The following is a 16,654-nucleotide window of genomic DNA, read 5'->3' on the forward strand; positions in this document are numbered from 1 at the left end:
AGAGAAGGAATGGGTGATGTTTTGGGTCGAGACACTTTTTCAGACTGAGGGTTTGGAGGGAATAAAGAAAACAAAAGGAATATCTCTGATAGTGTTAGACCAGGGTTGAAGCCTGATCGGTAAATGATGAGAACTAAAGAGAGAGAAAAAACAAATAAAGAGAAAAGTAAAAGTTGTGAACTATAGGTAGATGCTGGTAGAGTCAGAGATGCAAAATTAGTTAATATCACAAAAGGATGACTGACAGAAAAACTACGAAAAGAGGACACTGACTAACAGAGCTATTTGAATTTGAGAAAGATGTCATTTGACCCATCAGATCTTTGTGAGTGCAGTCCAGTTACACCTATTTCCCTGCCCTCTCCTCATCGCCCTACAGTTCTCTCCTTTTCACTTACTTATCCAGGTCACTGCAATTGAATCCACAACACTTGGCAGTGCATTCCACTACTTAAACATTGATAGAACACAGCACAATGGAGCACTGGCCCACAATGTCTGTGCTGAACATGATGCCGTTAATCTTCTCTGTCAGCATAAACATCCCTCCATTCCCAGATATGCATGTGCTTATCTAAAAGCTTCTTAAATGCCACTGTCGTATCTGCTTCCATCAACTTCCCAGGCAGCGTGTTCCAGGCATCCACCATTGTCTTTGTCAAAAGCTTGCCCCACGCATCTCTTTTAAACCTTCCCCCTCTGACCTTAAACCTATGCCTTCTGTACCTTGGTACACGTGACAATAAACTGTCTGAAGAAGGGTCTCGACCCGAAACGTTGCCCATTCCTTCTATCCTGAGATGCTGCCTGACCTGCTGAGTTACTCCAGCATTTTGTGAATAAATACCTTCGATTTGTACCAGCATCTACAGTTATTTTCTTACACTACTTGAACTAAACATCTAGTCTATTACATTTCCACCTTGAGAAAAAGGTTCTGTCTACCCCATCTATGCCTCTCATCATTTTTGATAGGGAAAAGTTCCAAACTATGACTGTCTCTGGGATGGAGTAGTGTTTCCCCACTAAACTCTTAAGAAGCCCCTGGCTCTAATTTTCATATACAGTTCCCCTCTGCTTCTCCAATCTCAGACAATCTCCTAGAGCAATTTTGGTAGAAAACTGGAAAAGATCTGGGATAACTTGAGTAATAATGCAGGGGGATAGGACAGGTCTGAATGGGATTACTGTCAATTCTCTTCGATCTTTCAACTACTAATGCTGTTTATCCTGCCTACAACAGACAGACTGGCTCACTGATCAGTGTGGGAGTGGAGGGGCATTTAACCAACTTTGCTCTATATCAGGCACATTCCATTCATTTATCCATCCCTGTGCTCACTGACTAGTCTCTCATGAGCAATGGGACTGGCTTAGACAGGTATCTTGGTCTGCATTGATGAAGTTGGACTTAAGGACCTGTTTCTGTGCTGTGTGCTCTTTCTTCAGAGCCTCATTTCCAAAATCCTTCATTGTTCCATAGTTCTGGCCTTCTCCGCCGCTGATTCATCCAGACTTACCATCATCCCATTTGGCTTTTGGGTCTTGATCATCCAATTTTAAATTTAATGGCTCCCCTTTGTCCGACTGTCCTTTCAGCTATCAGGGTTCAAACCTCTGGTGTTCCTACGAAGTCGCAGAGTCAATAGACAATAGACAATAGGTGCAGGAGTAGGACATTCAGCCCTTCGAGCCGGCACACGCCATTCAATGTGATCATGGCTGATCATCCACATAAAGTTGTATAGCACGGAAACAGGCTCTTCAGCCCAACACATCCCTGCCAACCTTGTAAAACGTTTTCACTATTTCCTTCTGTAATATGCTGCTTTGAACATACCCCGTTGATTGAGTATTTGATCATCAGCTCTAATACAAGGATCAATATCAAGCTTTCCTTGATAATACTTCTGAAAAAGACTTTGGTGTACTGTCCAGTGTTGATAGTGCTGTAGAAATGGGAAGAGTAGTTGTTACTGATATTAACTAACCACCTGTGGATTTCCAATACCTTCTGTTTCTATTTTGGATTTCTATCATTTCCAATTCCTACTAATGATTTTACTCTGCACACCTCAGCTAGTTTAATTTATCTGTCTTCATCAAATATGCCCGTACACATAACTTTTATAGTATTACTGCTTGTTTAAAATAGCCTGCCTGTCAGGACCATTAAAAACATCAGAGTCATGGGGACATGCAACACAAATATAGGACCTTTGGCCCGCCATGTCCATGCCTACCATCAAGTACTAACCCCATTTACCAGCATTTGTTTCTCAGTCTACTAATCTTTGTCGATTGTAGTGCTGGTCCTCATGCTTCTTGAACGTTGTGAGAGTTTCTGCCTCACTACCTTCCCAGGGCTTTTAACAAAGCCTTGAAATACGTTGTATTATAGAAAGTGATAATACTGGAAATACTCTGTGTATTTCAGTGTGTATTTACTGTTAGAAAAATAGATATGTTTTTTCAATTGAAGACTCTTTATCTGAAGTTGCCTGACCTGCTGATTGTTTCTAGCATTATTCCAGATTTCCAGCATCTGCAGTATTTTTTTGATTTTCATTTACTCCTGAAATGTAGCTGTCTGGTTATCTCTTCTCTACACCTCCCCCAGGTACACTGGCCTCTAAGACTACATTCATTAATTTGTGTTTGATATATTTGCTCCAGGGTCTTCATCACAGGCCTGACTTTCTCTTTGATGAAAGTCTTTGATTCCTTCTGCCCACACACCAGTGATGGAGGCATAAACAGTAATAAGTTCAAGAGCCATCTGGATAAGTACTTGAATAAGCAAGGAATAGAGTTAACGCAGGCAAGCAGGATTTGTGCATGTAGATAGGCATGTTGGTTGGCCTAGACATGGTAGACCTCTGTCCAAAATGGTGTAAAATGGCGGTACAGTGGCACAGCGGTAGAGTTGTCGTTTTACAGCACCAGATACCAGGATTTCATCTTGATTATGGGTGCTGTGTGTATAGAATCTGTACATTCTCCCTGTGACTGTGTGAGTTTTCTCTGGAAGCTCCGATTTCATTCCACATTCCAAAGATGTGCAGGTTTAATTGGCTTCTGTAAATTGCAATGATCACATTATCACATGGAGAAATTCTCAGTGTTTTCCTTCCTTAGTCTTCACACCGAGCAAGCTTACATGAATGAAAGTCGACAAATCCCCATGATCCAAAGACCTGCTTTTGAGGATTTTGATGGAGATGGTGATAAGGATACCACAGCATAAACCCTTACCTTAACCCTAGCCTTTGTCCTAATCTAAACCTAACCATGGGCCTGGCCTAAGTCTTGATCCTAACCCAAATCATAGCGACAGACCTTGACCCTAACTTAGCTCTACCGTAACCCTATCTCTGGCCCTTACTCTGGCTCTAACCCTAACACTAAGTGCCCCCACCCCCAAACACACACACACACACACACACACACACACACACTCAACCTCTCTCCACCACAAATAAAAATAAAAAATACACAAAGGTATGGACCCCAATAAAAGTGAGTGGAACTGGATGAAGATAATGAAGTCACGGTATAGATCAATGTACCAGTCTAGTGAGACTGTATATCCAGTAAACACAGGAGAGATAATTATCCCACTGCCCACAAACTGATACATAACCCCTAATACATGGTTATCATTTCCATCATCCTAAAGATTTTAAGTTTCCCCACCGACTGAAAGGGAGCAAAGATAACCCCATTTTTTTTAAGAAATGAGGGAAAAAGAAAACTAGATGCTGCAACTTTTTAGTCTGACATCTGCAGTAAGGAAAATGTTGGAATCTATTATTAAGAAGTGGTGAGTGGACAGTTCAAAAATAATAATAGGATAGTCCAGAGTCAGCATGAAGTAATGAAAGGGAGATCATCAACAAATCTGCTGGAATTTTTTGAGGTTAGAAAGATGGAAAACATGAGGCTGAAGCAGCTGATGTGTCAGAAGTTCTTCAATATGATGGCACAAAAGATTTTTTTTTTAAAGCAGAACTAATAGTAGTTTGGGGTTAGTTACAGGTGTGGACTGGAGCCTGGTTTACAGATAGTATACCATGAGTAGTGCCGACTGAATCAACATTTGGGTAGGAAGGCGGTAAACGGTAGGCTGTTCTATGGATCAGTGCTGGGACCACACCAATTGTCAATCTACACCAATGATTTGAAAGAGGAACTCAAGGGTAATATGTTGAAGCTTGTTGGGATGATAATGTTAGATGGCAACATGGGCTGTGAGGAGGATGCAGAGAGGCTCTAAAGGGATATCGACAGGCTACGTGAATGGGCAAGAATATATAAAGTGGAAAAATGTAAGCATCCCTTTGATAGAAAAAAAATTAAAAAGTAGAATATTTTTAGAATAGTGAAAGATTTAAAGGAGGATCTTGGTTGTCCTTGCATATGGATTAATTAAGGTTAACTTGCAATTTCAGCAAAGAATTAGAAAGGGAAATGTCCCATTGGCCTTTATTAATAGCTTAGGGTGTAAGTGTAGAAATGCCCTGTCTCAGTTATATAGGACCTCGGTGTGATTGCATCTGGAATATTATGGAGATGTCTGATCTTGATTCTGTCGCTAGCATTCGGGTTAGGATCAAGGCCAAGGCTAGGCCCATGGTTAGATTTAGATTAGCACAAAGATTAGGTTTAGGATGAGGGTTTGTGCTATGGTATCCTTTTTCTTTCTCACCATCTACAAAACGGTCATTGGATGTGATTCTTGTTTCCCCTACCCTGGGTAAAAGACTGCGCCTTCACCCTATCAATTCCCCCTCATGATTTTAATACCTCTACAGAATCGCCTCTTAACTTGCCGTGCTCCAAGGAATAAAGTCCTAGCTTCGCCAATCTCTCCCTAAACTCTCAAGTCCTGGCAACATCGTAGTAAATCTCCTTGAAACCGATCCCAATGACCAAGTTATTAGCCACCTGTCCCAATAACTTGGCTTGATGCTGCGGCTTTATATTTCATTCTCATTTTATAACACTCGTGTGCATCATTCTGGAACATTTTCATTAGTTAATGACCCTATACAGCTGTATCAAAAAACTCACCAACATCTGCAGAAAGAATGGAGAGACAACATTTCAGGTCAGGACCCTTCTTCAGACTGCTCAGCAAGATTCCTCCAAATTCCAGCATCTGCAGTCTCTTGTCTTTCTTTACACCTGGCTTTTGTTGCTGTCGGATGGCAATCAAACAGTGATATTTGCAAAGGTAAAATACTGCAGATACTGGAGATCAGAAATAAAGGCAGAAAATGTTGGAAATAATCAGTAGATCATGCAGCATCTGTGGAGAGAGGGTGGACATTTAAGTTGATGAACTTTCACCAGAACTTAGAATGGAACAAGTTGCAGCAAACGTGGGGATGGGCAAGGAGAGAAGAAGAGGGATGGTGTTCAGTCAGGGAGCAGTGTAGACTGGTGAAATGGGAGATGGGGGTGACTGAGAGAGAGAGCAGTTAAGGCTAGTGAATAATAACAGGTCGGCCTGTGGTGAATGGGAAAAGAGACAAATAAAATGGAATATAGGGATGCTGGAAAGTTTTGGCACAGGGCTGAAATAGTTGATTGAATTTTCTTTATTTAACACTTTTTAACATCCACTCTGACTTCGCTCTACGTGGCTAAAAATTGTTTAATTGCCTGCCTTCACCATTGGTGTCAGCCAGCACAGTGAATGTGGCATAATTACTACCTATTCAAAATAGCTCAGCATGCCCTGGGTAATAAGAAACTCTGCAGGTCTGTTAACTAAGCCCAGAAGTTTGCCTTTCCCTCTCGAGCTGTTTGCTGGCACATCTGTAAAAACAATGCAGGAACTGGTTAACTTTATGTTTCAACACCCCTGGGTACTGATTGACTGAGTTGGCATCAATACTCTGACTGCCAGTATGGAGGAATCTCAAGATGTAGGATCACTGTGATATATAATGAGATGATACCCCAAAGGGAGTGTAAAGGATCTGATTGAGGCAGATTCAAAAGTCGTCTCATTGCAAAATTGCAGCTCACTTCTTTTCTTCAATTATTCAAGGTGGTCAATTTGAATTGCTAATAGCTATTTTTATCACTTTTCAGTCTCAGCATGCTACATTTTCATTTTGTTATTTCGTTTTGCAGCACACCACAGTCCTTCCCTTCATTCTGATTGAAATGAGGACAACTCATCATCATTATCCTAACAGAATGACAGGCCAGGCTGCAGTTAGCTTCTTTTCCATTGGATATATCTTATGGTAAGTAGCTCTATTTAACGGCAGCATGGTTGAGTCATCCACTGTTATATTTGGACACAATGCATGCAATCATTACTAGTTCACACTAGTAGTGCCTCAGTCAAGCTGAAATCTCAATTACAGACGCATTTTCAGCCTGAAGAATGTTTTAGTAACCTGCTGCAGAAATCAAGAAGCAACTGTCAGTGTATAAATATTTTTAGCCTTACAAATTTCATGCTTGCCTGCCTTCTTGCCTCCAAGACTGCTTTAAAGTCCCTTGGCATTAACAATTAATTTCCAAGTATCTGTTGTAGGCAGTCTTAAGCATAAAGCATGGTGTGCATTGAAATAAGGTAAAAGTTTTACTCCACTTTGAACTGCTTTGACTATTAGTGATAGTAAGTATTGATGGTGGAATGGACTAGGGCAGGTGGAGGCTGTGATGACCAGCTCAAGTACTATCCAGCCAGGGTACGGAAAAGCTGTTTGTTTTGTGGTGAGTGGGACATGGAGGAGATGTGCAACAAATGGTGGCAGCTTGGAAACAGGGCATTTGCAGGTAGGAGGTCAATGATGAAACGCATAACAACCGATGAAGGCACCGCACCTGTTGCCAAGTGACCAAACTATTTTATGTCTGACTTAAGTTGCACTTGTGCCACTAAAATAAACAAAAGATGTGTTTAAAAAATCTCCCAAAACGCTTTATGGTCAATGGATGACTTTTTAATGTGTGGATGCTATTTTAAGCAGACATAGATTTAAGGTGAGAAGCAAAATATTTAATAGGAATGTGAGGGGCAAGTTTTTCACGCAGAGGGTGGTGGGTGTATGGAATGAGCTGCCAAGGAGGTAGTTGAGCAGAAACTATAACAACCTTTGAAGCACATTTGAATAGATACATGGGTAGGAAAGACTTTGAGGGATATGGACCAAATGTGGGCAAATGGGCCAAACATGGAACCAGAGTAGATGGAGCGTGTTGGTCGGAATGGGCAAACTGGACCAAAGGTCCTGTTTCCGTGCTATATGACTCGATCACTCTATATGTAGCAAATGGAGCTGCCAGTTTGCATACTGCAAGCTTCCAGTGTTGTCGATTGAGAGACAATAGACAATAAACAATAGACAATAGGTGCAGGAGGAGGTCATTCTGCCCTTCGAGCCAGCACCACCATTCAATGTGATCGTGGCTGATCATTCTCAATCAGTACCCCGTCCCTGCCTTCTCCCCATACCCCCTGACTCCGCTATTCTTAAGAGCTCTATCTAGCTCTCTCTTGAAGGCATTCAGATAATTGGCCTCCACTGCCTTCTGAGGCAGAGAATTCCACAGATTCACAACTCTCTGACTGAAAAAGTTTTTCCTCATCTCAGTTCTAAATGGCCTACCCCTTATTCTTAAACTGTGGCCCCTTGTTCTGGACTCCCCCAACATTGGGAACATGTTTCCTGCCTCTAACGTGTCCAACCCCTTAATAATCTTATACGTTTCTCCTTATAAAGATCTCCTTATAAGATAAATATTGTTCTGAAATATCCAGCTGTTCTTCCATAGGATCTTTCACATCCACCCAGCAGAACACACAGGTTTAAATAGTTTCAAGAGACTGCCAATGCGGAAATCTGGAGCAACAATCAATTTGCTGGAGGAACTCAGTAGATCAGGCACAATCAGTGAAGGGAAATGTACAGTTAACATTTCAGGTCATAATCTTTCACAGATGCTACTTGATCCACTGAGCTCCTCCAGCAGAGTGTTTCGAGGAGGCTGGTCCTTCGTTTGACATGCCAGCCAAAAGTCAGCACCACAGACAGTGCAACACTTCCTCAGTACTGCACTGGATCATCACCTAGATTTGTGTGTTGAGACCATTGGATTGGGACCATTTTATTAAGATATGAGAGTGGTCACCATTACTGCTGATCATATTGGTGTATAAAATCATGAGGGGAATAGACCGGGTGAATGCACTGAGTATTTTCTTCTCAAGGTAGGGACTCAAGAACAAGGACCAAAGGGCATATGTTTAAGGTGAGAGCGGAAGGCTTTATTAGGAACCTGAGGGGTAACCTTTTCACCCAAAGGGTGGTGGGGATATCAAACAGGATGCCTGAGCAAGTGGTTGAGGCAGGTACCATAACACCATTCAAACGACATTAGGATAGCAATGTGGATAGGAAGGGGTTAGAGGGATGGGGAGCCAAACAAGCGCAGATGGCAAATTAGCTTAGATGGGGCATCTTGTTTCGCATGGATGAGTTGAACTGAAGGGCCTGTGTCTGTAGTTTATGACTCTATGACTCTATCTAAGGCTACCACAATGATGTAAAATACTGTTGCTCTCTACTTCAATAAGTTGACCGGCATGGTGGCGCAGTGGTACAGTTACTGTCCTCGAGCGCCAGATACCCGGGTTCGAACATGACCATGGGTGCTTTCTGTATGGAGTTTGTCCCTGTGACCAAGTGGGTTTTCTCTGGGAGGACCAGTTTCCAAAGATGTACAGGTTTGTAGGTTAATTGGCTTAAATAAGAATTGTAAATTGATCCTAGTGTGTAGGTTAGTACGAGTGTACGGGGATCACTGGTCGGCATGGACTCAGTGGGCCGAAGGACCTGTTTCAATGCTGTATCTCTGAACTAAACTATATTACAAGTTTTAATGGCTAAGTAGAAATGGTCAAACAGAGTCACAAAGGTGTGGCCATTCAAACCATCATAACTTCATAACGAGAGGATTTCAGTATAGGAGTAAAGAGATTCTTCTGCAATTGTATAGGGCCCTGGTAAGACCACATCTGGAGTATTGTGTACAGTTTTGGTCTCCTAATTTGAGGAAGGACATCCTTGTAATTGAGGCAGTGCAGCGTAGGTTCATGAGATTGATTCCTGGAATGGCGGGACTGACATATGAGGAAAGATTGAAAAGACTAGCCTTGTATTCACTGGAATTTAGAAGGATGAGAGGGGATCTTATAGAAACATATAAAATTATAAAAGGACTGAACAAGCAAGATGCAGGAAAAATGTTCCCAATGTTGGGTGAGTCCAGAACCAGGGGCCACAGTCTTAGAATAAAGGGGAGGCCATTTAAAACTGAGGTGAGAAGGAACTTTTTCACCCAGAGTTGTGAATTTATGGAATTCTCTGCCACAGAGGGCAGTGGAAGCCAGATCACTGAATGGATTTAAAAGAGTTAGGAAGAGCTCTAGGGGCTAGTGGAATCAAGGGATATGGGGAGAAGGCAGGCATGGGTTATTGATTTAGGACGATCAGCCATGATCACAATGAATGGCGGTGCTGGCTCGAAGGGCCGAAGGGCCGAATGGCCCCCTCCTGCACCTATTTTCTATGTTTCTATGTTCCTATGTAACCACTGTAGGCCTTCGTTTTTGACACTCTGCTCATCAAGCACTCTACATATTGAGCCACTGTCATGAAGTCTGGAATGTGGCCCTCGGTGGCTAACAAAATTAGATAATGATTTCACCATCAAACAGCAATCCCAAATGTAATGTACATATTCAACTGCACTGAGTCACTTTGGAGGGGGCACAGCCTATTTATTGAACAAAGGAAGTATGATAGACCTGTCAAAACTGTGCACACAGCAAGTTATAGTCAATGGGGACACAGTGCATGCCCTTGAACATTACAGAGAGACCAGGGGCATCCATTGAGTGAGAAGTCTTCAACAGGCCATCAACCTCATCACACCAGTGCAATTAACCCACAGCCCCCCTGCCGATGTCTCTGGTTGTACGAAAGCAGATCCTAGTTTTACAAACTCCCTGGTATTTAAAAAGACACCGCAGCAATGTTTTATTTGAAAAAAACTTCTCTTCAACAACTGGAGGAATCTGAAGTGACAATAAGAGACCTAAATCCGGCACTATCACTGCAGCACACATCCCACGCAGCGTACTGAAGTGGTGCAGACAGGAGCTCTGGTGAAGGCTGATAGGCAGTGGATTATTTTAAACACTCTGAATAATGATTAACTCTGCAGGCTATAATCAAGGTGTGGCAGTTAAAGATGAGTCAGCCTGCTTGTGCATTTTGGTATCATGGGCTCAGAATAGTGACAACATGCCTTCCCGCTTTCCTTTCTCCCTGTCCTGAAACTACTAACCCATTACAGTTTCATGGTTCCCAACCACCTCCTGTGACCCCTGTTAAAAGCCTCACTACTGCAATGTTGTGTCGCAGACTGGGATGCGGTGGTGCTGTGGTGGTTAATAGCCTCTTTTTATCCACTCCTTTTCCTACATCATATCCATCGAGTCCTACAGCATGGAAACAGGCTTCTCGGCCCATGGGGCCCTGCTGACACTGAGCACCCATTTCACACCAACTCTACACTGATGCACTTTATTCCCAACACATTCCTGTCAACTCCCCTCCCCGATTCTCCCACTCATCTACACGCTACAGGCAATTTACAATGGCTAATTAACCTACGCGTGTCGTCAGGGATGTGGGAGGAAACCAGAGCACCCAAGGGAAACCCACGCAGTTATAAGGGGAACGTGCAAGTTCCACCCAGACAACACTGGAGGTCAGGATTGAAACAAAGGACTCTGCAACAGTTAGGTAGCAGCCCCACAAGATGTGTCCACTGCACTGGCCTGGGAATACCACAAGAAGCAGAGTCCTGTTTAACATAATCAGATAAGGTCTGGTTATGTCAATTTGTCCAGCTTTAGCGAGAGATTTTGCAATCTTTTATTGGAAATGTAGTCTTATTATTAATCCCTGTTCTTCATCTGCCATGAGAGATAAAGAGTTATACAGCATGGAAACAGGGTCTTCAGCCGATTTCATCAACGCTGACATGCCTATCTCTACGAATCCCGTACCTTCTTGCCGAAAGTAGCGGCGAGATGAGATCATGGTCAAGGTAGTGTGAGTCTTTGATGATATTAGGCAGCATTTCCGTGAATCCCTTTGATGGTGGAAAGTCAATACTTGCGATGGTCCAGGCAATAACCATCACTTTCTGCAGCCTGCTTTTAGCTTGGATGTTTGAGTTAATGATCTAGGCTTTGACGCAACCAGTCAGTATGCTCTACACCTTACACCGGCAGACGTTTGATAGAGTATTTGGCAACTTCTTGAACGTCCTCAAACTTCTGAGGAAAAGGAGACATTGATTGATGAGCTTTCTTTGTGATTGCCTCAATGTGCAGTGCCCAGGACATATCTTCAATAGACAATAGACAATAGGTGCAGGAGTAGGCCATTCAGCCCTTCGAGCCAGCACCGCCATTCAATGCGATCATGGCTGATCACTCTCAATCAGTACCCCATTCCTGCCTTCTCCCCATACCCCCTCACTCTGCTATCCTTAAGATCTCTATCCAGCTCTCTCTTGAAAGCATCCAACGAACTGGCCTCCACTGCCTTCTGAGGCAGAGAATTCCACACCTTCACCACTCTCTGACTGAAAAAGTTCTTCCTCATCTCCGTTCTAAATGGCCTACCCCTTATTCTTAAACTGTGGCCCTTTGTTCTGGACTCCCCCAACATTGGGAACATGTTTCCTGCCTCTAATGTGTCCAATCCCCTAATTATCTTATATTCCAGGGGTTATACTCATCTCCTGACGGTGGTTGATCGGTTTACACGTTGGCCGGAGGCGCTCCTATTGTCGGACACCTCGGCGGCCTCCTGTGCACGGGCCCTGGCGTTGCATTGGGTGGCCCGTTTCGGCGTACCGGCTATCATCACCACAGATCGGGGAGCCCAGTTCACCTCCTCCCTCTGGGCCGCGCTGGCACAGTTGTATGGGTCTCGCTTACAGCAGACCACCGCCTACCATCCCCAATCCAACGGGATGGTTGAGCGTTTCCATCGGCAGCTTAAGGCGTCCCTCTGTGCCTGACTGACCGGCCACGATTGGGCTGACCAGCTGCCTTGGGTCCTCCTCGGCATTCGTACGGCCCCAAAGGCCGAGCTAGGCACATCCTCGGCCGAGCTCGTCTACGGTTCGCCCCTGCGGGTACCAGGTGACATCCTCCCTTCCACCCCCGCTTTGCCACCACCCGTTACGTCGGTGTTGGGTTCCCTCTGGGCACGGGTAGGTTTTCTGGCTCCAGTCCCGACCTCCTGGCACGGAAGCGCGGCGGTCCACGTCCCGTCGGACTTGCGGGACTGTGATTTCGTGTTCCTGCGGAAAGATTCCCACCGCCCCCCTCTTCAGCCGGTTTATCAGGGCCCGTTTCAGGTACTGAAGAGAGGGGCTGTCACTTTTACCTTACAGGTGGGTAATCGCCAGGAACTCGTTTCCGTATCCCGGCTTAAGCCGGCCCATTTGGACCAGGACCTCTCCGTGTCGGTGGCCCAGCCGCCGCGCAGGGGCCGGCCTATGGCCGCCTCCCTGGTGCCGCCAGCGGCGCCTTGTTTGCCACCCCTCAGCCCCCCGCCGCCTATGGTTGGGCCCGGGCCCCCGTTCCGGATCAAGCGCTCTCCGTCGCCTACGCCCTCCGCTTCCGGGGCCCCTCCATCGCCTCCGGCAGCGGCGACCTCCCCGCCTCCCGTCACATTGGCGGTATCGGTTTCCCCCCTCCGTACGCGTTCCGGGAGGGAGGTCCGGGCACCCGTGAGGTACGGTTTCGAGGGTTCTAGGGGGGGTCATGTAGGGACATACGGATTAGTTGTGTCTGGCGACCAGCTGGAGAGATGAGATTAGATTATATTGGCTAGTTAAGTAGTGTGTGTCCAAAGTAAGCAGTTGCAGTTTGTTACGGTTACCTACGAATAAAGACCTTTGAACAATAACGCTCGTTTTGGACTCACTACAATATGTTTCAATAAGATCCCCCCTCATCCTTCTAAGATTCAGAGATGTACAAGCCCAGGAACTTGAAGCTGTGGCTCTCAGAGACAAAGTAGGATCTACCTGCTGCACAGTGGCATTTGAGGTTTTGATTCCACGCAGGGATGAAGCAGGCAGTCAGGTCCTCCTCCCTCTCCTGTCTCTGACATCTAACCTGACCCATACCTCCTCTGGGGTAGCCACGATAACAAACCACGAGCAGAACCACAAAGGCTGCAATGATTTAAAGATAGTAAGGGCCCAAGCCTCCTAATCATTCTGATCTGCATTTTCATCATACAGGATGTTGAAGAGTTTGTAACATTTAACTAAGTAATACTCCAAGCAAGCTCAAGGCACCCAGAGCAGAAATTGCATGAATGGTAACTTCCACAGTAAGCCATTGCCTCCACGCTGCCGCTCTCACTAAAACCTTGTTTTCTGGGGCCAATTCATTCTAACAATGTAACCTAGAATACATCGGCAGAAAGTGGCTTTTTGCAAATTTGACCTGAATGATGCAAATTGACCTACAAATAAAATCTAAAGCCATTGAGGAATAAAGACGTATTGAAAGATCATCTTTCATAACTTCCCAAAATGTTTTGCATCTAATTTGTTTCTTGTCAAGGGTACAACAGAAGGGAATAGGGGCAGGGGATTCATTATCATGATGGCTGATCTGCCCTAGGCCTCAAATCCTATTCAGCACTAGCTCTCCGTGGCCCTGAATTCTCAATCGTTCAGAAATTTATCTCCCTCTTATTTATATACCTGACTGATTCAACCACAGCACTCTTGGGTAGAGAATTCCAAAGAACTGAGGAAATCCTATCTGAGAAGGACTTCCTGTTTCAATACTTTCTTATAATTCTTATAATTTATAGTTCTTACTAGACTGAGGTGGACCCGTTGGGTCCAAATCTCTCCTGCGGGCCTCTCCTGGGGCAACCCTCCCCCAACTGATGATCCTACCCCCTCCCCCCCACACCCCTCCTCCCACTCCACCCCTCCCCTTCCGCTCCCCTCGGCCCAATCGTGGACCCATTGCCGGGTGGGAAGTCCCCCCGTGGCCATGTGCCAGCAAGGGGGGAGAGGGGAAAAGCAGTGACGTTAGCCCCGTTTCTCCTGCGGAGCCGAAGCGTCTCCTGCAGCTCGGCTGCGATCTGCGGCGGGGAACGGTGGTGACGGCATGGACCCATTGCCGGGCAGGGAGCATCTGCCGGGGCTGTGGGTGGGCGAGAGTGGACAGGGAGAAGGCACTGACCTCGGCCCCATTTCTCCTGCTGCGATCGGCGGGGTCGGCCATCTTGTTGGAACCTATGCCACTGCCTCTGCGGTGCGCTGCATCATGGGAGGAAGGTCAGGCGCGGGGCATGCTGGGACGGGTGCTGGTCCTCCGGTGGGGGGGGGGGGGAGCGCATTTATTAAAGTTTATAAGGTAAATTGTTTTTAAAAAGTAACAAAATGGGTTTATTCACACCATGGGGGAATGGTGAGTAGGGTGAGCCTAAAATTGTGGCACTATCGTGTACTGTTTTGGCTGTGTAGAGGGCATGGTACACACATGAACACAAACAAACCGAGAGTTTTAGTAGTATATAAGATGGATAGAGAGATAGATAGAGAGATAGATAGATAGATAGATAGATAGATAGATAGATAGATAGATAGATAGATAGATAGATAGATAGATAGATAGATAGATAGATAGATAGATAGATAGATAGATAGATAGATAGATAGATAGATAGATAGATAGATAGATAGATAGATAGATAGATAGATAGATAGATAGATAGATAGATAGATAGATAGATAGATAGATAGATAGATAGATAGATAGATAGATAGATAGATAGATAGATAGATAGATAGATAGATAGATAGATAGATAGATAGATAGATAGATAGATAGATAGATAGATAGATAGATAGATAGATAGATAGATAGATAGATAGATAGATAGATAGATAGATAGATAGATAGATAGATAGATAGATAGATAGATAGATAGATAGATAGATAGATAGATAGATAGATAGATAGATAGATAGATAGATAGATAGATAGATAGATAGATAGATAGATAGATAGATAGATAGATAGATAGATAGATAGATAGATAGATAGATAGATAGATAGATAGATAGATAGATAGATAGATAGATAGATAGATAGATAGATAGATAGATAGATAGATAGATAGATAGATAGATAGATAGATAGATAGATAGATAGATAGATAGATAGATAGATAGATAGATAGATAGATAGATAGATAGATAGATAGATAGATAGATAGATAGATAGATAGATAGATAGATAGATAGATAGATAGATAGATAGATAGATAGATAGATAGATAGATAGATAGATAGATAGATAGATAGATAGATAGATAGATAGATAGATAGATAGATAATTATTTCCTCTCGCTTTGAGATTCTCCCCTTTGTGGCATCAACTTGATATCTACCCTGTCATGGCCACTGAGGATCTTACACAACAGCACAACACTGAACAAACCCATTGGCCCAAGATGTCTGTGACAATTTTTTTACAAAAACTTTAATTTCATTTACTCCCATACTTCATATTCACCATAGATTGAGACAAAATGCTGGAGTAACTCAGTGGGACAGGCAGCATCTCTGGAGAGAAGGAATGTCTGACATTTCAGGTCGAGTCCGTTCTTCAGACCCATATTCACCATTTCAGATGAAGGATCTTGACCCAGAATGTCAACTATTAGGATTGAATTAATTTATTTGGGATATGGGTGTGACTGGCAGGGCCAGCATTTATCACTCACTCATAATTACTTTTTAGGAAGTGATTTTGAGGCACCATTTGGACCAAGGGTGTCTTTCAAGTGAAAATACAACTCTTGTTAGTAAAGTCACATGCTACAGGTTACTCTGCCTCCGATCAGTTCCTGCAGCCATGATGGTTATGTTGCTGATGTGAGAGAGTTTCTTGTTGAGGGTGACCTCCAGGATGTTGATGGTGGAAGGTTCAACAAAAGTTTTTCAAGGGACATCAGAGCTCGGAGGAGGATGAGTGCGGGAGATTTAAAAAGTAGACGTCAATGTAAGGTCTTATTAGTTTCAGAATCTAAGAGAAACGGACTTTAGCAGAGCAGCCATTTTGGAGCAGCTACTATGAGAGTGGCTGTGTTCTATATTTGGGTAGTAAGAGTTGAGACTTTGGCTTATGAGGCTTCAGCGAGGAGACTGAGCAGAGGCATTGTTAAGAATAGGTAAGTCATTTAACTTTACTCTTCAGACTTAGTGTTGTCAGGATAGCAGTTAGGGCTGTGAAATGTTCTTCCTGCAGGATGTGGGAGATCAGCGTGTTCCTATTAGGATGAAGAGCAAGGCTGGCAAGTTTAGGGAACATTGAATGATAAGAAGTATTGACGCTCTGGCCAGGAAAAAAGAGGAGGCATGTATCAGGTTTAGGCAGTCAGGAACAAGCAAATCTATCCACATGTGTAAGTGTGGGTGCTCACTTAAGATGCTATTCAACAGGGCACAAAGAGAACATTAAATGGATTTAGCAGTCAAGGCACAGGAATACCACAAGAGA

At 44.0% G+C, this 16,654-nt stretch overlaps 1 protein-coding gene across 1 annotated transcript in view; it reads left to right on the forward strand.

The window, feature by feature from the left end:
• Nucleotides 1-16,654, forward strand: part of aig1 (androgen-induced 1 (H. sapiens)) — a 140,536-nt gene that overhangs the window by 97,033 nt on the left and 26,849 nt on the right. The window contains exon 4 of the mRNA XM_078405466.1: nucleotides 6,145-6,260. Coding sequence (XP_078261592.1) covers nucleotides 6,145-6,260 — 116 coding nt within the window. The remainder of the gene's footprint in view (nucleotides 1-6,144; nucleotides 6,261-16,654) is intronic.

This window comes from Rhinoraja longicauda, chromosome 9 (assembly GCF_053455715.1).
Source record: "Rhinoraja longicauda isolate Sanriku21f chromosome 9, sRhiLon1.1, whole genome shotgun sequence".
Taxonomy (NCBI): domain Eukaryota; kingdom Metazoa; phylum Chordata; class Chondrichthyes; order Rajiformes; family Arhynchobatidae; genus Rhinoraja; species Rhinoraja longicauda.